General features: G+C 43.3%; 1 protein-coding gene and 1 long non-coding RNA gene across 4 annotated transcripts in view; both read right to left on the bottom strand.

The window, feature by feature from the left end:
* Positions 1-2602: 2602 nt before the first annotated feature.
* Positions 2603-11338, bottom strand: LOC143277744 (uncharacterized). Its single transcript, XR_013053784.1, has 2 exons — positions 9579-11338; positions 2603-9311 (listed from the first exon to the last, which is right to left on the bottom strand). It is a non-coding gene; the product is annotated as an uncharacterized LOC143277744 (long non-coding RNA).
* A 1499-nt stretch (positions 11339-12837) lies between these two features.
* Positions 12838-26500, bottom strand: part of LOC143277967 (uncharacterized) — a 15074-nt gene continuing 1411 nt past the window's right edge. Inside the window, exons 2-6 of one of the 3 annotated variants that reach the window (XM_076582951.1) lie at positions 24209-24470; positions 19428-19801; positions 16692-16766; positions 13077-13535; positions 12838-13029 (exon numbers count right to left, since the gene is read on the bottom strand). In XM_076582951.1, the coding sequence (XP_076439066.1) occupies positions 13087-13535; positions 16692-16766; positions 19428-19801; positions 24209-24438 (1128 nt within the window). In that variant the 5' untranslated portion in view covers positions 24439-24470 and the 3' untranslated portion in view covers positions 12838-13029; positions 13077-13086. Of the gene's footprint in view, positions 13536-16691; positions 16767-19427; positions 19802-24208; positions 24471-26500 lie in introns of all 3 variants that reach the window. The other 2 variants (XM_076582950.1, XM_076582952.1) reach the window with 2 other exon arrangements.

Genomic DNA, 26500 nt, shown 5'->3' with positions numbered 1-26500 from the left:
GGGGCGTGGTGGACTGTAGGCTTGGAGGTCAGGGTCATCATGTACGTCCGTTCGTGTTTGCTTCTATGTGTGACTGTGTCTCCTCCACTTGGCTGTGTTGCTTCTGTCGTTGACATCTGTCTGGGTCGATGGGAAAAGGGAGAGAGAGAGAGGGGGGTGGGGGGGGGGGTGGAGGGGCGGAGGAGTGGGGGAAGGGGTAGAGAGAGAGAGGGGGAGAGAAAGAGAGAGAGAGAGAGAGGGGGGGGGGGACATGGTGGGGGAAGGGGGAGAGGGATGGGGGAAGGGGTAGAGAGAGAAGGGGGTTAGAGAAAGAAAGACAGAGAGAGAATAAAAAAAGAACGTGTGTGTGTGTGTGTGTGTGTGTGTGTGTGTGTGCTTACGTGTGAGGGGGAGGGGGGGGAGTGTGTACAAGAAAAAAAAAGAGAGAGCGGAGAAGTGACGATAAAAAACAGCATTATTTCGAGGATAATAGATAAGCATTGGAAGTTCTTTGTGTTTCGTGTTTGTGCTCTCTCTGTCTCTGTCTGTCTGTCTCTCTCTGTGTCTCTGTCTCTCTTTTGTCCTACTGTACAGACTGAGGAAAACAGGACACCCGAGATAAACTGGAGACCATGCAGTGGGTCAGTTGAAGAAAGGACTCTGCAGTCAATCTGTGTCGACACGAAATTTCTGCGTTCAGGTGTATAGAAACAATAACAGTGTCGCAATCACCTGCCGAATAGAAGCTGTCAGCTGTGTCGTGACCTTTTATTTCTACATAGTCTACGGCTTCTAATCTTAAAAAAAAAAGAAAAAAAAGAAAGAAAGAAAAATAACTTGAAGAAGGAAAGATTGACATTAGTGTATGCGTGTGGTGGGGAGGGGGGGGTATCTGTGTACTTGTAGGGCGGCTTTTTTTTTAATATATTAAGAATTTTTTTTTTTAAGAATGTCGGTAGTGGGACATTGTATAAAACATACATTTTAAGCTGACTCAGTCGTGTGGAAAACCAAATACGGTTGTAAAATGAAATGATCTGCTGACATCAATCACATGTAGCTTGGAGGAGGAGGAAGAAGAGGAGAGAGGGTAGGGACAGGCTCGGAATCTTTTAACCAGTCCCTTCTTCGTTTGCTTTGACACACAATGAATAGTTGACTGAATGGCGGCGCACTACGCAATGTGGTGTATGATGTGGTATGATGCATAAGACAGTATAATGCACAAGGCGATGTGGTGTATGATGTGGTATGATGCATAAGTCAGTATAATGCACAAGGCGATGTGGTGTATGATGTGATATGATGCGTAAGACAGTATAAAGCACAACGTGATGTGGTGTATGATGTGGTATGATGCATAAGACAGTATAATGCACAACACGATGTGGTGTATGATGTGGTATGATGCATAAGTCAGCATAAAGCACAACACGATGTGGTGTATGATGTGGCATGATGCATAAGACAGTATAATGCAGAAGGCGATGTGGTGTATGATGTGGTATGATGCATAAAGCAGTATAAAGCACAACGTGATGTGGTGTATGATGTGGTATGATGCATAAGACAGTATAATGCAGAAGGCGATGTGGTGTATGGTGTGATATGATGCATAAGGCAGTATAAAGCACAAGGCGATGTGGTGTATGATGTGGTGTGATGCATAAGGCAGTATAAAGCACAACGCAATGTGGTGTATGATGTGGTGTGATGCATAAGGCAGTATAAAGCACAACGCAATGTGGTGTATGATGTGGTGTGATGCATAAGGCAGTATAAAGCACAACGCAATGTGGTGTATGATGTGGTGTGATGCATAAGGCAGTATAAAGCACAACGCAATGTGGTGTATGATGTGGTGTGATGCATAAGGCAGTATAAAGCACAACGCAATGTGGTGTATGATGTGGTGTGATGCATAAGGCAGTATAAAGCACAACGCAATGTGGTGTATGATGTGGTGTGATGCATAAGGCAGTATAAAGCACAACGCAATGTGGTGTATGATGTGGTGTGATGCATAAGGCAGTATAAAGCACAACGCAATGTGGTGTATGATGTGGTGTGATGCATAAGGCAGTATAAAGCACAACGCAATGTGGTGTATGATAGGCAGTATAAAGCACAACGCAATGTGGTGTATGATGTGGTGTGATGCATAAGGCAGTATAAAGCACAAGGCGACAGAGGGCAACTGGGTCTATTAAACAAAAAAGTAAACTGGTATGGTGACCTCACTGACAATATTTCCAGACATTGTCTCTCAGTTAATTGAGAAACCAGGTGGCTTGACTTTAGCCGGCATGAAAACAGCTGCAGACATTAACATATGAAAAAGAAGCCAGTGGTCTGAAGCCGAGGCGGTTACAGCATTTCAGAACCTTAAAAATAGCATTAAAATGCATGTAAACTTGTATGAAACCCCCTGAAACTAAAAAGGTTGCAGCATTTAAAATTCTTAAAATCAGAAATAAAATTTAAGCTTGTATGAAGTGCAACATATGAAAACTTTAAAAAGAAAACAGGACCCGTGGACGTTTGAAACTCAAAAGTCTCACAAACTTGCAACAGGGTTGTAATTTCTCAGCACACACAACCACATCAAGGACAAGAGCAGAAACAAAGTTCTTCATTTATTCTGCACGAAACTGGTATGAATGTAAATAATTCATAGGTAACTACCATGGATGTACAATATGAACAGATTTTCAAGTTGCTCATGGACTCTGCACAAACCAGACATGTAGCTGATACCTTGTATGTATCTAACAAGATGGATGGTGGTTTGTACCATGTGACTTCATGGTGAGCTACTACCATGGATATCCATCAATGTATGCATAATACAATGTACAGGAATATGTTTTACATTCAACACAAATAACATGTACACAGATTAACTACTAGTTCATTATAAGAATACATCAGCATTTTGTAACATGATCAAGTTTCACACATTTTAATTGACATCAGGGGAAGGGGGGGGGGAGAGGGGGTGGTTCCTACCTACATTTATTTGTCTATCTCCAAACATATACACACAGAACAACAAAATTCAAAGATGGCAATATGCAACACGATGGTCACACCGTGAACTTTAATTGTGCTGGTGTCTTTTTGTTTTAGATGTGGTGTTGTTCAGACCTCCACCACAGAGGGCTGAAGGCCTGACCAATGCTTTGGGTCAGTGAGGAGGTCAGGGACATGCTTTTAATGTGGTCTTTTTCTTTTTTTTATATGTAAAAACAGATGTTGTGAAGAGCATATGGACCAGTCTGCATGCTTAGATATGTCTCTGAAAGTTAAACTATCACAATAGGAGGAGAGCAGATGGCTGCCACTGCCGAGGCAGTCTTCTTGTGGAGGAAAGTGGCTCAATGGTTAAGATGCTTATCTATCTGCCAATACAGTGTGTGTGAGGTCAGGGTTCAGATCCCAATCTCACTGTTTCTCTGGAAAACTGTATTTGTATTTGTCATTCTTTTTATCACAACAGATTTCTCTGTGTGAAATTCGGGCTGCTGTCCCCAGGGAGAGTGCGTCGCTACACTACAGCGCCACCCATTTTTTTGTACTTTTTCCTGCGTGCAGTTTTTTTGTTTTTCCTATCGACGTGGATTTTTCCACAGAATTTTGCCAGGAACAACCCTTTTGTTGCCGTGGGTTCTTTTACGTGCGCTAAGTGCATGCTGCACACGGGACCTCGGTTTATCATCTCATCCGAATGACTAGCGTCCAGACCACCACTCAAGGTCTAGTGGAAGGGGAGAAAATATCGGCGGCTGAACCGTGATTCGAACCAGTGCGCTCAGATTCTCTCACTTCCTAGGCGGACGCGTTACCTCTAGGCCATCACTCCACTGAGCATCTAGCCATTCAGTGAAGACGATAAAACTGAGGTCCTGTGTGCAGCAAGCACGCGGCACATTGAAAAAGAACCCATTTGCAAAAATCCTCTGGCAACATTCTGTAGTAGAATCCCTATCCGAGGATATACAAATATATATGCATGCAATCAAATCCTGACAAAGCTTGCTGGATAATGCTGATGTCAGGCATCTGCAAAGCAGATGTTGTGTAGCGTACATGGGTTTGTCTGAATGCAGTGACGTTTCCTGGACAAACTGTAACTGCCGAGACATGTGAGGTATGTCCTTCAGGACAGAAAACTACATATGCCAGGCATCACAGTAAAATCTACTCATATACACAAGTGTGTGTGTGTGTGTGTGTGTGTGTGTGTGTGGTGTGTGTGTGTGTGTGTGCGTGCGTGTGTGCATGCATGCATGTTTGTGTGTGTTCTGAATTCTCCACAAAGCACAGCAGTATTTCACTGAAACTGTTATTTGGCTCCATAAAAACAAATGAAAAAAGAAAAACAATCAAAGAAGAGATAGCATTAGTTCATTAACAAAAGCAATGAAAAGCGAGCAGAGTTGATTCTGACCAACAGAAAGCAGGAGAAACAGAAACTGCTGTTGCCGCTGAATCACTGTCTGCTGTGGTATGTACAGCACACACAAAAAGTACACGTGTACAAACGTGGTGAACAAACATCTCTACAGCATTCAACACACGACTGTTGTCATCAATATATATCATCATTACGCACAGTTTCTTCGACTGACCAGCTTGACGTGCCACCACTACTCCACAGCCTTGATTATTCACCAAGCATACCGTATGTACACTGTACAAAAACTTTGCAGATTTTTCACTCCATTCTGTAAACTCCCTCCCCCCCACCCAGCCCCCCCCAAAATACCCTCCCCCCCCCAACCACCCACCCGTCAGTTTAAACACCCTCCACCACTTCACTCTAAAATTATTAAAAGATTAGATTTTTTTTTCTTTCTTTTCTTGATTTTTTTTCCCTGTCCTTCCAGGGTTTGCTGCTTTGATGTTGAGATTTATCTTTAATTCTTTTTTCTTTTCTTTTTTTTTTTTTTAACACAGTGAAGCAGAAGCTTGGAAGCAGTATAAAATTAGAAACACATACACACACACATGCTCACACACACACACACACACAGTCCATTACAGTGAAACATGGTTAAAAATAAAATATTTACAGAAAGAAGAGGGTCATCATCCACTTGCCCAAATCCACAGAAAAAAGCTCTGAAAATCTCTGGCCACCTGTTATGTCATCAATGCATGTCAAAATAAACACTGATGTACAGACTGTTAATGTAATTTGTAAACACTCATATACAGACTATAACTTTTTATCTCTTCACTGATGGGGGAAAAAAAGAAAAAAAAAAAAGCAGCAGTGCTGTGTAGTATTTTTGGTCACAACAGATTTCACTGTGTGAAATCTGGGCTGTTCTCCCCTGGGAAAGCATGTAGCAACAGTACAGCGCCACCTTTCTTTTTTCCTGCCTGCAAGTGGGTTTTTTTTTTGGTGATTTTTTTTTTATCTGTTATTTTTTTTCTTATTAAAGTGGATTTTCTTCAGAATTTTGCCAGGACAACCCTTTAGTTGCCGTGGGTTCAGTACAGGGTACATGCACTAAGTGTATGCTACACATGTTACCTTGGTTTATCATCTCATCTGAATGACTAGCGTCCAGACCATTCTCAAAGGTGAGAGAAGGGGGAAAAAAATACTGGAGAGTGCAGGATTTGATCCCATGCACTCAGATTCTCTCGCTTCCTAGACAAAGGCATTACCACTAGGCCACCACTCCAAGCATCCTAGAACTGAAAGGGAACAGGGCTGTAAGAGATATAGGCATTCCTCATCACACTCCTTATTTCCACTTGTCACTCCCAGTTAACTGACAGGGACCAGAGCTGTAAGAGATATAGGCATCCCTCATCACACTCCTTATTTCCACTCGTCACTCCCAGTTAACTGACAGGGACCAGGGCTGTAAGAGATATAGGCATCCCTCATCACACTCATTTCCACTTGTCACTCCCAGTTAACTGACAGGGAACAGGGCTGTAAGAGATATAGGCATCCCTCATCACACTCCTCATTTCCACTTGTCACTCCCAGTTAACTGACAGGGAACAGGGCTGTAAGAGATATAGGCATCCCTCATCACACTCCTTATTTCCACTTGTCACTCCCAGTTAACTGACAGGCAACAGGGCTGTAAGAGATATAGGCATCCCTCATCACACTCCTTATTTCCACTTGTCACTCCCAGTTTCAGTTCCACAAGGAGACGTCACTGCTTTCACACGACTCCATATATATGCCTGACCAGCAGCATAACCGTCACATGCTTAGTCTGGCCCAGAGTGCATGCAGTCAGAGTGGATTTCTTATACACAAGTTATGCCAGAGGACAACACTTATGCTGCCATGGGTTCTTTTTCCGTGCATACTGTACTTGATTCCCAGCAGCTCAAAACTCTGCAATGTGTTCCTTTATCTCGTGAAAAGCTGCCAGTGAAAAATTGTCACAGGCCCTAAAAAAACCACCACCTGACCACTCTTTTCTTTCACTTCTTTGACTACTGCAGAAATGGCTGTGATTCTCTGTCAGCAAGCCAGACATGCCCTCCCCAGAATCTGACTATCAGTACTACAGCCTCTAAAAGCCAAAAATTATCAGTAACACCACATAACATCTGCTCCCAGTCATGGAACAGCACATACACAGACTCCACCCACCCCCTTCCTTAGAAGAAGAAGAAAAAAAAAGGTCCGAGTTTGTTGCACACCAAAAAAACAACACTCACACTGACTTTGCCTTTGCTAATGCATCCTTTTCATCACTGCTTGAAGTGTAGTACTCACATGCATTCCGTGTCATCACCAATTTAATTTGCTAATTCATTTCAAAGCCCTTCTAAATTCTCAGCTCCAACAGCATACTGGCACACACACATGCATCTAAGCTGCCTTCATAATCATCTGAAGAAATCAAGCATGTGCAATTTTTGGGGGGGCTGTTTGTTTGTTTTTCACAGAACAACTCGTATTTTTGTGTCGCAATGACATTTATGTTGATCTTCCAGAAAAACACGGACTAACAGGCATTGTCTGGCAAGTGTCTAACAAGGAGGACAGTCTCACCCAGTGTTTCTCTTGGCCGTTCTACATGGTGCTGATTGACTCAGTGCAAGACTAGAACACACAGGAACAACTCGTTGACAGAACCAATCCTATTTTGTGTGTTACAGACACAATTCACTTCTTTATATTTTCTGCCATTCCAGAAATCTAGCCATTATCTGAAAGGAATCATCCTTGAAAAACGATGGATACATCAGAAGCCAACAACAAGAGAAAGGAAAACGAGCAGTTCACGCTTCTGTCAAAAAACAACAACAAAATAAAAACAAAGGAATACACCACACACACACACACACCACAGCAGCAGCAGCAGCAGCAGCAGTGATCAATACGTGGATACTCAGTACCGACAAGACAGCAGTGTGACTTGCCTACAACAGCACAAGCCAGAGACCGGGACAAGTTATGAGTGGCTGGACCAACATCCAGGGATGCTGACAGACAGATGAAGAAAAGCCTAGCCCTTGTTAAGGAAGAGAAGAATGAGCCCATCTATACATCTTCACCCCCTACAGATTCTTTACAGCTCCCTTTGACCGACAAGACGCTCATTCACATTCACCTCCCACATACACTCACTCTCAAAGGCAGAGACCGTCTAAAAGATTTAGAAAGCTCTGCATATAATATGGTTTATGAGAATGGTCCCATCACTACAAACTAACAGAAAAAAAAAAAAAAGAATTTAGATATAAACAAATGAATAAATAACATTAAAAAGAAACATCTGCCCACAAAGTGCATTGCTGAATACCTGTAAAAGTAGACGGCTATATCATATGTCTACAACTCTGTTTTCTCTTTTTTTTTCAATTTTTTTCTCCTGATCCTGTTAATGCAATCACACTGTTTTTAGGACATGCCACAATTTGTGTTTGTCTTTCAACAAATGCCGAAAAAGACCAGAAGATCTTGAAGAATAACATGCATACTTTTTCAGCTTGGGAATAGCATCTGTTGACCAGGGAGACTGACAAACACCACCACCCTTACCCAAACAGTTCAATCCACCCTTTACGCTCATTTGTATTGTATAATTGCATTACTGAATAAACTCACTGAACCCAGTGCCTAAGCATTGCTCTTGCGTACAAATCTGTCTCATTCGCATGGTCCGGACTTTCCTGCAAATGCACAAACTGCAAAGAAAGGGAGCTAATTTCTACAGCATTTCTGGCTGTGTTCACATGCAATCAAGACGATAAACCGAACACCTGCCTTTTTGGGGGGTGGTTTTTCTCGCATCAGTACGACACAGAAGCCCAGTGGGGCTGGGAACTCCCCTGGGTTGAACAGGTCAATCTTTGTCACACCAGACTTCCCTTGAGAAGCTCTTCCCAGGGACAGCGTCTCAGTGCAGTACAGCGTTACCCCCCCCGCGCCTTAAACTGAAACTGTAACTGTTTTCCCATCAAAGTGGCCTTTTCCACATAATTTTGCCAGGAGCAATCCTTTAGTTGTCATGGCTTCTTTAAGGTGTATTAAGTGCATACTATAAATGTTTCATCCAAACAACTAGCGTCCAGACCGCCATTCAAGGTGTAGAAATCACTGGCAGTGTGGGATTCGATCCCATGCGCTTAGATTCTTTCACTTCCTAGGCAGACACATTACCGCTAGGCCACCACTCCGCATGACTCAATCCACCATGACTCAGTCTATCCCTTTCCCACAATGCAATCCACCCTTTTTCCACAAGAATCAATCCACCCTTTCTCCACATGACTCAATCCACCCTTTTCCCACAATGCAATCCACCCTTTTTCCACAATGCAATCCACCCTTTTCCCACATGATTCAATGCACCCTTTTTCCACAATGCAATCCACCCTTTTTCCACATGATTCAATCCACCCTTTTCCCACAATGCAATCCACCCTTTTCCCACATGATTCAATGCACCCTTTTTCCACAATGCAATCCACCCTTTTTCCATATGACTCAATCCACCCTTTTTCCACAATGCAATCCACCCTTTTTCCATATGACTCAATCCACCCTTTTTCCATATGACTCAATCCACCCTTTTCCCACAATGCAATCCACCCTTTTTCCACATGATTCAATCCACCCTTTTCCCACAATGCAATCCACCCTTTTTCCACATGATTAAATCCACCCTTTTTCCACATGATTCAATGCACCCTTTTTCCATATGACTCAATCCACCCCTTTTCCATATGACTCAATGCACCCTTTTTCCATATGACTCAATCCACCCTTTTCCCACAATGCAATCCACCCTTTTTCCACATGATTCAATCCACCCTTTTTCCATATGACTCAATCCACCCTTTTCCCACAATGCAATCCACCCTTTTTCCACATGATTAAATCCACCCTTTTTCCACATGATTCAATCCACCCTTTTTCCATATGACTCAATCCACCCCTTTTCCATATGACTCAATCCACCCTTTTTCCACATGACTCAATCCACCCTTTTCCCACAATGCAATCCACCCTTTTTCCACATGACTCAATCCACCCTTTTTCCACATGATTCAATCCCTTTTTCCACATGATTCAATCTACCCTTTTTCCACATGACTCAATCCACCCTTTTTCCACATGATTCAATGCACTCTTTTCCCACAAAGCAATCCACCCTTTTCCCACATGATTCAATCCATGGACTTTCTGGATGAAAACGCAATGTGCTATTGTCCACCTGGCAAACACACCTGTCACCCCCCCCCCCCCCCACACACACACACACACAAACACAAACATACACACACACTGACTTGCGCTACATTGCCATCTACACCTACACACCCTGATGTCCAGCCTACGCATTGAATAAGCAAAGTCACACTGGTACTGAAGCAATCTAAAAGATTCAGAACTACATAGAATATGACATGGTTTACAGAACAGTGGTCCCGCCCCTACCAAAACCCCCCCAAAAAACAAGCCCACAAAATGCATCGGTGATTGCTTACAAACGACTAGATCACTTTCGGACAGAAACGCTTGTCGCCTTCAATGCCAACAGTCAGACTGAAAGGTTTAAAGTTCCACAGCCTTTCCCCCCCACTGTGTCTAGAGCTCTGTACAGGAAGGCTTTCGCTGTTCTACCTTCCCCGACCTCAAGTCAGGTACCCTTTCACACCTGGGTGAAGTGAGGAAGTCTTCAATGGAAAATGCTCACTTTTTGACCTCCAACAGAGTGAGGAAACACCACCCTACTGGCACTGTCTCTCTCTGGGCTCCATAAAAAAAAATATCTAAAAAAAAGAAAAAAAGAAATGATGATGAATGTGGTTCCCCCCCCCCACTCCACAATCCCCCACCCCCCCCAAAAAATGACGAGACTTTTGAAAGGTGAGATGTTAAGAAGAAACCCTTGACAGATATCTGAACACACCTGATATGACTGAAAATACCAAAAATAAAATAAGGTGTGCATATCCAACCCTCAGCAGTTCTAAACTGCTGGGGTAACCAATGGGAAGGTGGCACAAACTATAACAATGTGCTCTCTCTTCCCTCAATGATAAGGGTGCAGGACCCAGAGCATTTTACCACCATCGAGGCAGTCAGTTCACAATCACGGTGTCTAGGGCTCGGCATCGGAAGGCAGGGCCCGATCCTCTCCTTGTCAGGTAGCCATTCACACCTGGGTGGAGTGAGGAACATCGGAGCAAACTGCCTTTTCCCAAGGACACAACAGCAGGCAGAAACACTGCCTCAAACTCTGATCACTGGCCAGCACTGGATCTGAAGTGTGACGCCTAACCGACTCTGTCTGATACCCCCCCCCAATTAGAGAGACAGAAAAATATACCATGTCATTTTTTGGAGACAAAATAAAAAAGGAAAAAAAAAAGACACAATCTTTTCTTTAAACTTGTACACATGCACTTGATACAGTATGGAATACATCATCACTGACGAAGTAAACTGAAGCACAATCTGGTCGTTGACGACCGATGCATCAACAACAAACTCCTGGCGCTAAGCATTTTTCACATATCACGCAGTGTTACCATTTCACTTTTTAACATGACAGATATCCTGAATGTCTTTCCAGAACAATTAATTAATATTCTAATTGTCTCTCATTTACAATGCATGATCAGTCCAGACATCCTTCAGGAATCATGTGTAATCATCATTTAAATATCCTCAAGTACAATCTTCAAACTGTCATATTCACTGCCATAACCGACATGTATCAACATGGAAAACTAATAATGATCAACGTACATGATTTGCCCTACAATCCTCCAGGTACAATGCATGATTATTTTTTAAACACCCTCTAAGTGCAATACACAGTCTGAGTTTCATTTCCCTCAAGACAAATGCTGGGGTTTTTTTGTTGTTGTTGTTGTTTTTGTTTTTGTTGTTTGGTTTTTGTTGTTTTTTTTTATTGAAAAAGCAACATCACACAACTTTCCTTCAACCGTTCTTGGCTAAGATCTGGATTTTTTTCACTCCAGCTTTCTGTACAAGCGATCTCAGCAAGTTTCATACACGGTAAGAATTTTCCGAAGTCTACGGAACTGGAGCAGACTTAGTTCTCAGCGAACCTCCTTTGTGTGCACATGCATGTAGAATATCAAATGAGCATGTTAAAGATCCCATAATTCTTGTCAGTGTTTGCTGAGTTATGGAAACAAAAAAAACAAAAAATCCAGCATGCACACCCCTGAAAATGGAGTATGGCTGCCTATATGGCAGGGTAAAAAAGGCAACCCATGTAAAAGCCAACTTAAAAGAGCAAACAGGGGAGTTACAACCCACAAATGCAGAAGTAGTGTACACTTAAATCAACCGAATAAACCTCTCTCTTTAACTTCTTCAATGAAAACTGTAAAATCAACTTTGGTACAAATAACTCCTCCCTGCCCCCCCCCCCCCATCCCCTCTTAATAACTCCCTTAAAGTTTCAGACCAAGTCCTTGGCTACAGATTGTTTTGATTGATGGGGGTTCTCTGAGGAATATTCTACCAGGTCTGTCAAGGGGAAAAAAAAAAAGGTTTGCTGGAATTATTCAGAAACTAAAAACTACCCCACAGCTACAGGGACTGTTCTCAGTCCCACAAACGCACAAAACAACAACAAAAAACGCCTCCGTCCTGATGGGGGACAGACCGACGGCTCCAAACACTTCCCCCGATGCCTCATGGATGATGGAAGGACCCCAGCTGGTTCCAACAACGTCCATGACCCATCGTAGCACTGTGGACCCTCCCCACACCTCTCTGTTCCACGCCTTCACCAATGTCCACAACCCATCATAGCGCCGTGGAATCCCACATCCTCTCCAAAGCACTGTGGAACCCTCCCTCCTCTCGCCCTCCCCCCACAACCTCCATTCTGTTCCACACCTCCACCGATGCATCATGGACCTTGGGACCTCTGGAGTCAAGTCTCCAACAACATCCACAACCCATCACACCCCCCCACCCCTTCCCACTGCTGACCCCTCCCTCCTTCCCTTCACCGATGCATGGTGGTTCCCTGGCTGACCCCCCACCCCACCCCCCTCCACCGTCCCTTCACCGATTCAAGGTGGTTCCCTAGCTGACCCCCCTCCGTCCCTTCACCGATTCAAGGTGGTTCCCTAGCTGACCCCCCATCTCCGTCCCTTCACCGATTCAAGGTGGTTCCCTAGCTGACCCCCCATCTCCGTCCCTTCACCGATTCAAGGTGGTTCCCTAGCTGACCCCCCATCTCTGTCCCTTCACTGATTCAAGGTGGTTCCCTAGCTGACCTCCCTCCGTCCCTTCACCGATTCAAGGTGGTTCCCTAGCTGATCCCCCACCTCCGTCCCTTCACCGATTCAAGGTGGTTCCCTAGCTGACCCCCCATCTCCGTCCCTTCACTGATTCAAGGTGGTTCCCTAGCTGACCTCCCTCCGTCCCTTCACCGATTCAAGGTGGTTCCCTAGCTGATCCCCCACCTCCGTCCCTTCACCGATTCAAGGTGGTTCCCTGGCTGACCCCCCCATCTCCATCCCTTCACCGATTCAAGGTGGTTCCCTGGCTGACCCCCCCACCTCCGTCCCTTCACCGATTCAAGGTGGTTCCCTGGCTGACCCCCCACCTCCGTCCCTTCACCGATGCATGGTGGTTCCCTCACTGCGCAGCACCTCTGGCTGCGGGAGAGGTTGGGGCGGGGGCGAGCTCTGCTGCAGTTTCTGCTGCATCTTCTCGTGCTGGCGGCGGTGGCGGGCGAAGCTGGAGGTGTCTGCGAACGTCCGGTCACAGAACTGGCACTGCCAGGGCCGCTCGCCCGAGTGCACGCGCATGTGCTTGGTGAGGTCGCTGGACTGCGCGAAGGAGGAAGGGCACACCTTGCACTCGTACGGCTTCTCCCCCGTGTGGGTCCGGCGGTGCCGGCAGGCGCTGGACGGGTCAGAGAAGGCGGCGGGGCAGCGGTCGCACTTGTAGGGCTTCTCGCGGGTGTGGGTTCGCACGTGCTTCTTGAAGTCGCTGGGCTTGAAGACCGTCTTGCCGCAGTGCACGCACAGGTAGCTCTTCAGCCGCGTGCTCTTCCCGTCCCCTGCCCATCAGTCATGGGGTCACCACAGGGCTCCAGTTTGAGGAGGTATCAGGGATACACACACACACACACACAGAGGAGAGGGGAGAGGGAGAGACAAGGTACTGCTAAAATCTCTTGTATACAACACACTTACACACTAGCTACGCACACACACACAAACACACACACACATACATCAAAAACAAAATTAAAAACACACATACACACACAAGCATACATCAAAATCACACACACACACACACACACCAAACACAAAATCCATTTTCACAATGATCTTCTTTACAAAATGATTATGTGAACAACTTCGAGTGAAGTATGAGATAGCCTAGATTTTATACTTATCTTTCAAAATATGATTATCTGAACATCTCTGCAAGAAAATGCAATAGGCATCCTAACCTTCAAATTCAATCTGTCTACAAACAGAAGCATCTTAGCCTTCATATAGGCATGTATACATAGGCCATAGAGGGATCGAGAGAGAGAGAGACAGAGACCGAGACCGAGACAAGGATCATACTGCCAAACCATTCCATGCTAAGGTAGACAGAGGGATCTCACAAATCATAAATTTGAACGCTACAAAAGACCTTACTGATCAAATTCTGAAAGACGGACGGACCTCAGAGGGTCATCTTACTAGTTAACTGAGCTTTGAAAATGTGTGTAATGAGCTGGCTGGTGAACACACACAGTAATGAGGATGTGGTGCTTAGAAAGGGCAAACATGTGGAGTGATCGCCTAGTGGTGGTATTGCATCCGCCTACGAAGCCAGAGAATCTGAGTGCCTGGGATTGAACCCCATGCTGGTCTGTATTTTCTCACTCTCTACCTTGAGTGGTGGTCTAGACGCCAGTCATTCTAACAAAGCCAAGGTGGCTTGTGTAACATGCTTGTAAAAGAACCACAGAGGCAAAACGGTTGTTCACGGCGAAATTCTGTAGAAAAAAATCCACTTTGATAGGAAAAGAAAATAGAACTGCAGGCGAAAAAAAAAACAAATCCAACCCAACAATAGTGGTGCTGCTCAGTGGTGACAAGCTTTCTTCACACTGAGAAACCCATTGTGACAGACAGTAATACATCACAATACAACACACTGAGAAACCCGTTGTGACAGACAGTAATACATCACAATACAACACACTGAGAAACCTGTTGTGACAGACAGTAATACATCACAATACAACACACTGAGAAACCCGTTGTGACAGACAGTAATACATCACAATACGACACACTGAGAAACCCGTTGTGACAGACAGTAATACATCACAATACAACACACTGAGAAACCTGTTGTGACAGACAGTAATACATCACAATACAACACACTGAGAAACCTGTTGTGACAGACAGTAATACATCACAATACAACACACTGAGAAACCTGTTGTGACAGACAGTAACACATCACAATATAACACACTGAGAAACCCGTTGTGACAGACAGTAATACATCACAATACAACACACTGAGAAACCTGTTGTGACAGACAGTAATACATCACAATACAACACACTGAGAAACCCGTTGTGACAGACAGTAATACATCACAATACAACACACTGAGAAACCTGTTGTGACAGACAGTAATACATCACAATACAACACACCAGCAACTTGAATGCCGATGATCAAACACAGATCCCTTCTCCACACTGTACTGAAACTTTAAACATTTATTCAAAAAGATTTAAAACGAAGACATTTTGTAATCCGGACTCCACTGAACGCAAAAAAAAAAAGAAAGAACAAACTATTTTAGTATTTTCCTGTGAAATAGACCTGGCAGCTGGGGATATTTCACAGGACTATTTGGGGAATGGAACTTTTCTTCTTTAAAAAAAAAAAAAAAATCTTTATGAGGAGATACAGACAATATTTACATAACTATGAAGTATACTGGCTATAAACTACTACTACTACTACTACTACTGCTGCTGCTGCTGCTGCTACTACTGATAATAATTAACCTCCTCCTACTGATGATGATGATGATGATGATGATGATCATGATCATGATTATCATTATCATATAAAAAGAACGAACTGGGAATAATATAATCTCAAATGTTTAGTCACTAAAACTATAATATGTGGTAATAAAAAATAAAAAAAGTTGGAGACTTTTGGACTAAAAGAACAAAAACAGGTTTGTGCCTGTGTCAACTGAGGCGCTGACAAAAGAAGACGCGGAAAGCTGTCTAGAGGCAGAATGTGGCAATGAAAAAAACAAACCAAAACAAAACTAAAAAACTGACAAATGTAAATTCTTCTTGACTAAAGCAACAAAAACAGGCTCAACTTCAAGCCTCATCCACTGCCAAATGACAAAAAACAAAAAAAGCTATCTGAGATAGAATGTGACAATGAAAAGAATATGGAGAAAAAAAAAGATAAAATAATAAAGTTACAAATTCTATTTATCTCATACCAAAACAAACAAACAAACAAAAAACCATATTAAAGCTTCTGGCCAACTGTGGCACTGTCAAAAGATGTTCTCACAAAAAAAAAAAAAAAGAAAGCTCTCAAGAAAAGAAAAAAAAGGATAAAATAAAATAATAAATTTACAAATTCTATTTATCTCATACCAATACAAACAAACAAAAAACCATATTAAAGCTTCTGGCTGACTGTGGCACTGTCAAAAGATGTTCTCCCCCCCACCCCCACCCCCACCCACCCCCCCAAAAAAAGAAAGCTCTCAAGAAAAAAAAAAAAGGATAAAATAAAATCATAAAGTTACAAATTCTATTTACTTCATACCAAAACAAACAAACAAAAAACCATATTAAAGCTTCTGGCCGACTGTGGCACTGTCAAAAGATGTTCTCACAAAAAAAAGAAGAAAAAAAAAGAAGAAAGCTCTCAAGAAAAGAAAAAAAAAAGGATAAAATAAAAAAATAAAGTTACAAATTCTATTTATCTCATACCAAAACAAACAAACAAAAAACCATATTAAAGCTTGCAGCACTGTCAAAAGATGTTCTCACAAAAAAAAAAGCTCTCAAGAGGCAGAAGGTGGGGGGTGAGGGTGGAGGGCATGGGGGAGGAGGGGTTGGGGTGTGGGGGTGAGGGTGAGGGTGAGGGCATGGGGGGTAGGGGTGGTGGAGGGCAGGGTGGTGGAGGTGGCGGTGATTCTCACCCATGGTGGAGGAGGGTGGCCTCTTTCTGGGCTTTAGCCTCCCCGGGCCTAGCTGTGCCTCTGGGCCCGACCTCCCTGCCCACCACACCACACACACACGTCAAAGCCACACCTTCTTTCGTCGTTTTCTTTCTTTTAACCCATTCAACCCTAGAAAGTTTAATAGCCTTGAAAGGTTTCCCTGCCAATACTGATGCAGAAAAAAAACCGAAGCACATATACTGAAATCAACTGGGTTTTCCTCCAAACTGATATGTCGACACAGCCAGAAACACTGAAGGAGTTAGAACTTTCCGTTTGCTTCAGGTTCATGCATATGTAGGAATGTGTACACCATTTCACTGAAACAAACTTTGGTGCCAGAGCAAAGCTCAGATGCAGGGTTGAATGAGTTAAATGTCATAGCAGGCTGTCAAAGCCTGATCAGACATCTGCGTTTGTTTTTTGTTTTTGTTATTTGCTTTTTGTTTCCTTTTTTTCTTTTTTTCCCTGACAAAGGAAACAAATGTCGAGCGCCAAAGGCAGCCATCAGTCAACTCTACCCAGGTAGGCAGCCAGATGTGCTAAGGACTCAGTGTTAGGAAAGTGCCCACAGCCTGGTCTCTGGCCCAAAACAGGCACTATACAAACTGCATACATATCAGTCAATCAATGTGTTACCATAACCACCACCCCTCTCTCTGCTCAGCCTCCCAGGCAGCCAAATGCAGTGACCTTTTTTGCTAATTGTGAAGCGTTGAACAAACCCTCCAGGTAACTGTAACGAGGAGGAATTTTGGTTAAAGGTCCCGTCACACAATACTGGTTGATTGCCGACATTTTGTCAAAAGTTTTAATTTTCACATTTGAATATTATCGTTGACAAAGGTACGGGAGGAGGGGAGGAGGGAGGCTGAATGGTGAGACGGGGGAAACCAGGAAAAAGGAGGGTGGCATCAAAAGATGAACATTTAAAATCAATATTTAAGTACAATTACAGAATACTGTTTAATGTACTTTGTAAAAACTGCTGGTAATTCAATGAGAGAAAACAACCAATAATGAAATGCAGAAAGTCAAAAACATCTACTTTCCCAGTGACTTGTAACGACACACTTTTGTGCAGTTAATGCTTCATCGAGTCACAGTCAAACATCATATGCTTAACTGTCATAATATATATGCCCTTGGTATTAAAGCAACTGCTCTCACATTTAAATGATACATCATCACCCTTTCTGTATTTCTTTTTAAAAGTGGGAACACATGTTTTCTGTATTTTAAAAACCACACTGGAATTTGAAGGGGATCAAGGGATATACACACTTCTTGATTTCTTTTCTTTTTAGGGTTGAGGGAGGTGGAGGTGTAAAAAAAAAGGGGGGGGGGAGGGGGAGAGAAAAAAACAAAATTCATAACACACACAAACACATGTGTATAAAATTATATGTGTATTTGTGTGTGTGTGTGTGTGTGTGTGTGTGTGTGTGTGCTGACCACTACAAATCAGGACATCAATCAGCTTTGTATTTTTTTTCTAACTTAATTGATCCTTGTAAAAAAAAAATATATATATATATACACACTTTTTTTTTCAATAACAGTAGAAAAATAAAACAGGAATGCAAAAAGAGAAAGGAAGGAGAGAAACAAAAAAACAACAAAAAAACCCCAAAAAATTCATCTCTAGAGAAGTCCAGAACAGCTTCACCAAAATAACTGAATCGACCAAAAAAAAACCAGACTGCCAGATGGAGGAAATGAGAAACCCATCAAAGAGGAAACATTCAGATCAGTTATTTGTGTCAGGCATTTGTTTTTCCACAGCGGTTTTTGATTCACAACCTATCAGATCAGTCTGTCTTTAGTCTCTGTATGTGGGGAGTTGGGGTGGGGGGGGGGGGGGGGGAGGAGACTGGAGTGCGTGCATGCGTGTGCGCGCGCACGTGTGTGTATATGTGCGTGTGTGTGTGTGTGTGTGTGTGTGTCAGTGTGCATGTATAACTATAAGTGTGATGGGGAGGGGGGGAAGGAGACGAGTGCGTGCATGCATGCATGCGTGTATGTGTGTGTGTGTGTGTGCGTGTGTGAGTGTGCATGTATAACTATAAGTGTGTTTTCCGATTGTATATAATATTATTTTTGGTCTGTTCTAGTATTGTCACACTGCCCTGTAAAGGGCCAGATTAGATGAAAAGAAAAGCATGTTTACTTTACATCTATTATCCTCCAATCTAGAGAATTTCTTGTGGCCCTGTATAGGGTCAGAGTGGATGAAAAGAAAGGCATGTTTGTTTTAAATCTGTTGTCCTCAAAACTAAGGAATTTTGTCATGTAAAAATAAACAAACATAAAAACAATAAAACAAAAAAACAAAAAAAACAAAAACAAAAAAAATGAATCAGCAGATAAATTAATCAATAATAAAGAAAAAATCCAAATAATAATAATAACAACAATAATAACAATAATAATAATAGCAATATAATGTCCGTTCCTTCGATTACCTCAGGCAGGCCGCAGAGGCAGCCTGAGCATACAATTATACTAATTGTACTAATACTAATAACAATAATCATAATGATAATAATATAACAATAATAATAATAATAACAATAACAATTATAACAACAAATGATAATATCAATAACAATAATAATAATGATAAAATACACACACACACACAAAAAAAACTACTGACAACAACATCATCGAACCACCACCACCACCACCGCCACCCCCTTCCCTCCCGTTCACCTGAGGGCGAGGCTGGGCGCCGGACCTCAGTGGCTTGTGACTGGGCGAACTTCATGTAGAGGCTCATCAGGTCCTCGTCGTTGTCCAGGCTGTTGCTGGGGCCCCCCGATCCCCCGCCTCCACCCCCCGAGGATGAGGAGGACTTGCTCTTGCTCTTCTTGTGCCGCTTCTTCTCCTTCACCGGCTTGGTGGAGATGGGCTCCACCGTGAAGTTGTCGCCCGCCTCGAACAGCGGCGAGAAGGAGTCACTGTTGTTCTGGTGCAGGCCGGGGGGGTTGGACACGGCCTGGCACTTGGCGCAGGTCATGGTCAGCGGGCCGTGGCAGGTCAGGCAGTACTCCGTGGGGCGTGCCCGGTCCCACGTGTTCTCGTAACTGGGAAAAAAACAAAAAAAACAAAAAAAAACACCACCACCACCACCACCCACCCCCCGGGCACATGGATGAAACATTGACAAGTTCCGTTCACTTCCAAGCTGCTCAAGGAAGGAGGCGACAAATCAATATGTACGTTACACTGTATCTGCCATGCAGATGCCTGACCAGTAGCATTAACCCAATGTGCTTGGTCAGGCCTTGAGGGAAAATGAAATAAAAATAAAACGAAATAAACTAAATACAAATAAACAAGTAACCATGTTTTTTCTTTTTAAAGGAAAAACAAATTTATAATGGCAGGACAGTTCTAATTCCTAGGGGAGGTACATAAAATCACAGAGTGTTTTTAACGCAAACTTTCATCATGTAATCATACAAGAAACATTCAACAATCAATCAGAGGCCAACTGGATGAAAAATCAAGGACGTATACCTTTCTTCCCGCTCTTTCAGGTGCTGTACTGCCCCCCAATAATTCCTTGTGACCCCTTCCAATTCATGTATGTACCTTTTCAGGTACTGTACTGCCCACCAATATTAATTCCTTGTGACCCCTTCCAATTCATGTATGTACCTTTCAGGTGCTGTACTGCCCCCCAATATTGATTCCTTGTGACCCCTTCCAATTCATGTATGCACCTTTTAGGTGCTGTACTGCCCCCCAATACTGATTCCTTGTGACCCCTTCCAATTCATGTATGCACCTTTTAGGTGCTGTACTGCCCCCCAATATTGATTCCTTGTGACCCCTTCCAATTCATGTATGCACCTTTTAGGTGCTGTACTGCCCCCCAATACTGATTCCTTGTGACCCCTTCCAATTCATGTATGTACCTTTTAGGTGCTGTACTGCCCCCCAATATTGATTCCTTATGATCCCTTCCAATTCATGTATGTACCTTTTAGGTGCTGTACTGCCCCCCAATATTGATTCCTTATGATCCCTTCCAATTCATGTATGTACCTTTTAGGTGCTGTACTGCCCCCCAATACTGATTCCTTGTGACCCCTTCCAATTCAAGTATGTACCTTTAAGTTGCTGCACTGGCCCCCAATATTAATTCGTTGTGACCCCTTCCAATTCATGTATGTACCTTTAAGTTGCTGTACTGCCCCCCACACCCCCACTCCTCCCCCCACCCCAATATTAATTCCTTGTGACCCCTTCCAATTCATGTATGTACCTTTAAGTTGTCAGGTCAGGTCATTAGATCTGCTACTGGTAACCTGTAATCCAGTACAACCTGTTCAGGGTCGGGTTGCCGGCGACTAAACCGGCACTCCCACCGCTCCCTTCCGGGACTGGTGAGGCGGGTGGCTAGACACCCTTATGGAGATCCATAAAAGGGCGTTGGCTCAGGAGAGCCACCGACGGCCATCTAGCTCCACTGTGCTGTGTGCATGCCACACGCAGTTGGCCCCCGGGGTGTGTCTACCCATGCATGCGAAGTCTGGATCCGGCAGAATCTGCGGAAGAAACCTATCGGTTCAACGGAGAGGAAGGCGGCTACAGCAACGCACTGTGGAGTGCAGAGAGCAAGATGAGACACCGAAAGGATATCTTGGTCATCCACTGCATCCGTGCTCATCCTCCAGTCGTCTCGACTTAGTCTTGCCACTGGAAATTGGTGGACCCGGACGAGAGAGTGAGGTTGACGTTGCGCAACTCCTCTTCACTTTAAACAAACTCATTGCGCAAGTCATCAGTCATCCAAAATATCCGCCAACACCTCTTGAGACTCAGAAAGCAATTCGTCTGCTATCTAGTGGCAAAGCACCTGGCTCAGACTCTATACCAGCAGAGGTCTACAAGGATGGAGGCACTGTGCTGACTGAGAAGCTCCATCAGCTGTACTCACTCATGTGGAAAGAAGAGACGATCCCCCAGGATTTCAAAGATGCATCTATCATTCACTTGTACAAGCGAAAGGGGAACCGGCAAGCCTGTGATAACCATCGGGGCATTTCCTTGCTCTCCATCGCAGGCAAGATACTTGCCAGGATCCTACTAAACCGCCTCACAGCACACCTTGACCAAGGTCATTTGCCTGAGAGCCAATGTGGATTCCGGAAAGAGCGCGGAACCACCGACATGGTGTTTGCTGCAAGGCAGCTGCAAGAGAAATGTCAGGAGCAAAATGCTGATCTGTTCTCCACCTATGTCGACCTCACTAAGGCCTTCGACACCGTGAGTAGAGAGGGACTGTGGAAGATCATGGCCAAGTACGGATGCCCTCGGAAATTTATTTCCTTGGTCAGCCAGTTCCATGAAGGCATGCAGGCTCGAGTCCAGGACAAAGGGGAAACATCTGCTCCTTTTGCTGTCACAAATGGTGTCAAGCAAGGCTGCGTCCTGGCTCCAACGCTGTTCAGCCTCATGTTCTCTGCAATGCTTACTGATGCCTTCAGAGATGGCGATGTTGGAATCGGCCTTAAGTACCGAACAGATGGTAAGTTGTTTAACCTCAGAAGGCTTCAAGCAAAAACGAAGGTCATGACAGACATCATCAGAGACTTTTTGTTTGCTGATGATTGTGCCCTCAACGCTGGATCTGAAGCTGACATGCAACTCAGCGTTGACAAGTTTGCCACTGCCAGCAGGAACTTCGGCCTTACCATCAGCACGAGGAAAACTGAAGTTCTCCATCAGCCAGCCCCAGGGAAACCCTACGTTGAGCCCAACATCACAGTCAACGGTCAGAGACTCAGTGCGGTGGAGCGGTTCACATACCTTGGCAGCACACTGTCACGAAATGCGACCATCGACGATGAAGTGAACGTCAGGATTGCAAGAGCAAGCGCAACTTTTGGTAGACTCAGTGCAAATGTCTGGAACAGAAGAGGCATTAGTCTTGAGACCAAGCTAAAGGTCTACAGAGCAGTAGTTCTCCCCACACTACTGTACGCCTGCGAAACTTGGACAGTGTACCAACGACATGCCAAGAAGCTGAACCACTTCCACACAACATGCCTCAGGAAGCTACTGAACATCAAGTGGCAAGACAAGACCCCAGACACAGAGGTGCTCGCAAAAGCCACCCTTCCCAGCATCTTCACCATCCTGATGAAGTCCCAGCTTCGCTGGGCTGGACACGTGGCGCGCATGCCAGACCATCGGCTGCCCAAAAGGCTTTTCTATGGCGAGCTGCAACAAGGGAAGAGATCACACGGAGGTCAGAAGAAGCGCTTCAGAGATACTCTGAAAGTCTCTCTGAAAGCGTTTGATATCAACCCTGACTCCTGGGAGGAATCTGCAGTGGACCGTGACAAATGGCGTGCTGCTGTGCACAAAGGCGCCAAGTTGTGCGAGGCCAACAGGACTGCTGCAGCTGTTGAGAAGAGGCAGGCCAGAAAGTCACGGGCAAACAAGCTCCCTGACAATGGTATGCCTGTCTTTGTCTGCCCCAACTGTCAGCGAACATTTCGTGCGCAGATTGGACTATTCAGCCATCTGCGCATTCACAGATAGATTCATGAGCATCCTCCCCACCCCACCACCACCCTCCCCCCATCCCCCAGCTGGATGACAACGATGGTCATCATTGATCTCGATGGACACACACCACCACTGCCCCCCCAATAATTCCTTGTGACCCCTTCCAATTCATGTATGTACCTTTTAGGTACTGTACTGCCCCCCAATATTGATTCCTTGTGACCCCTTCCAATTCATGCATGTACCTTTTAGGTGCTGTACCCCCCCCCCCCCCCAATCCCCCTGCCGCCCCCCACCCCACCCCCACCCCAATATTAATTCCTTGTGACCCCTTCCAATTCATGTATGTACCTTTTCAGGTACTGTACTGTACCCCAATATTAATTCCTTGTGACCCCTTCCAATTCATGTATGTACCTTTCAGGTACTGTACTGCCCCCCCAATATCAATTCCTTGTGACCCCTTCCAATTCATGTATGTACCTTTTCAGGTACTGTACTGTCCCCTAATATCAATTCCTTGTGACCCCATCCAATTCATGTATGTACCTTTCAGGTACTGTACTGCCCCCCAATATTGATTCCTTGTGACCCACTCCTGATTCATGTTCCTGCAGGGTCTTTTATGTACTGTACTGCCCCCCCCCCCCCCTTTACGTAATAAACTACCCCTCCCCCTCAACACACACACCCTCTTACTCCCCTCCCCCCTCACATATCAATTCCCTATGACCCCAGTACACTTGGAAGGCATTTGTTTTGTTTTTTAAGGTATAATTTTATTCACTCTGTTTCACTGCTAAACGACTCAAATTTTTGTGAAAGGATCCGTGGAGCTGAAGACACACACACACACACACACACACATATATATATATATATATATATATATATATATATATATATATAGAGAGAGAGAGAGAGAGAGAGAGAGAGTCTTCCACAGCAAGTGGTGACCCAGAACTCACTGCTGGATGAGAAAGGTGGCCACCTCCAGGTCCGAGGCCAGACCCTGGGCCGACCCGATCTGGTGCCAGCGGTCCAGGATGTCCCCGCTGAAGGCCAGGTGGTCTACGATGCGCTGGGCAAAATGCTGCTGATGCTGCTGCTGCTGTTGCTGCTGTTGTTGTTGTTGCTGCTGCTGCTGTACGTGCTGTGACTGGATCAGAGAGGACTGAAGGGCGTACTTGTCTTCCATGGCTTTCTGGTGTGGCGAGGAGCTCTGACACTCTGGAATCATTAACAGCATCCCCCCAAAAAAACTCAAAACTGTGCCAAGTTACACAATAAATAAACAAATAACAACATGACCATGGCTGTAGTATCGTGTGTAATAAAGTGCAGGTACTGAAATTGTTCCTGCAGTGCAACTTTGGCCTCAGTATTCTCAACTGATTTACTGTCAATTTGTTAATTTCATAATTAAGTATTTGCAGTATGGTGATTACACACTATGCTGATATATATATATATATATATATAGAGAGAGAGAGAGAGAGAGAGAGAGAGAGAGAGAGAGAGATTATATATCATATCGTATCATATATATTTTTATGTCACTTTTTTGGCAGCAAATGTGTCAACAATTTCTCGTTTAGAGATAATACAGTATTTATGAATCATTTACAAAGGGACACAACTCCCTTCATCATGTGGAACTTGCTTCCTCTGTTGTCTCTGTCATGTCATGACATCAGTTGATCCATCATTTATTTTTTGTGGTGGCACCACCTGTATGATATACCCACCCTCGTCATAAAATAATGATCACAGTGTTATTTTATGAATAAGTTTACATTTACATCTCTTACACTTGCAGCCAACTGTTCTTATTACTCACTGATCTGTGTAAAAAAAAAAAAAGAAAAAAAAAAGAACAAATTATTCATAATTTATAAATGAATCTAAACCAAATAACTGTGTGCATCCAAACAAAATGTCATTTAATTGGTCAGAAAAATTGCTTTGTAATATGCTTTATATAGTTTCTATATTATGCTGCATAATGCATCACAATTTTCCTTCAAAGGAAAAGACACAATAGCGTTTATTGAACATGAATAAAAATGTATCTATTCACAATGAAAGCTTGTATAAAAAAAAAGAAGAAAAAAAAAAGAAGAAAAAACAAAGAAACATAATCTATTCAACAGATGTAATGACATTTTCAATAATAAAAAAAAAAATGTTAAAAACTCACTGAAATTCAACGAAAGGAATGTTAACTAAATAATATATGAATTTTTTTTTCTTCTTTCTCGCCTTTTAACATTCAGTGACAACAATCTAAAACAATTGTGCATGATAATGGCAGTGAAGGTCAGCATTTGATTGGACTACCTTAACTGGTTTTAGGTCATGCTGCATTACTCTCCATCTACACAAAATTAGTTCAACACTTTGTTACGGAATTAGATTTTTGATTGAAACTAAAGTGTATACGATGACTTTCTAGAAAATGGTACCCATACATAAAAATGATGGAAGGCAACAAGGAAGAGGAAAGGCAACCACAAATGTAACATTTGTTATTTTATTTATTTTTTTTTTCCTTTATTTACTTTTTTTATGCAGTGCATGACTTTATTTCTTTTTTTTCTGTATAAAAACAATGTTGTGTTGTTGTTTTCCTGATTTATAGTTTAATAATGTATAATAACAAATAATATTATTAATAATTACAAATATTATGTATGTATGTATGGAATGTTAAACTCGAATAAAAAATGTTTATTGAAAACAAACAAACAAGAAAACTATGCATTGTTAATGTATTCATACCCTAAAGTAGATAGCATTTGCTTTTCTACAGACAAAAGGGTTGATTGATTGCTGTACTTCAGTAGGGGCTATGGCCTATCTGAATAAATCCTCTGGTCTGGTCCAAAAAAAAAAAAAAAAAAGAAAAAAAAAAAAGAAAGAAAGTGTATACGATGACTGCAACATGCTTCTTTCTTCCTGTGTGTTCACCCACTTCATATGCTATAGCTCCTATGACGATCTATCGGCTCAATCAAAAACAGTCAGTTTTTAAGTGTGTGGTTGATTTCATTCTTTCGTTGTTTTTTTGTTGTTGTTTTTGTTGTTGTTGTTGTTTTTTACCTCACGCACACTTTTAAGTGTTTGCATTTTATAACCTACAGGAAAGGACTGTGAAATCTTAACTTTTTTTTTCTTTCATCTTCTGCTGGGTGTTTTTGGGTTGTTGTTTTAATGTGTATTGGTGTGTGTGCATGTGTTGCAAATATGGTGTAACATTC

This window comes from Babylonia areolata, chromosome 35, assembly GCF_041734735.1.
Source record: "Babylonia areolata isolate BAREFJ2019XMU chromosome 35, ASM4173473v1, whole genome shotgun sequence".
Classification (NCBI taxonomy): domain Eukaryota; kingdom Metazoa; phylum Mollusca; class Gastropoda; order Neogastropoda; family Buccinidae; genus Babylonia; species Babylonia areolata.
This window is presented reverse-complemented; position numbering and strand designations above follow the sequence as displayed.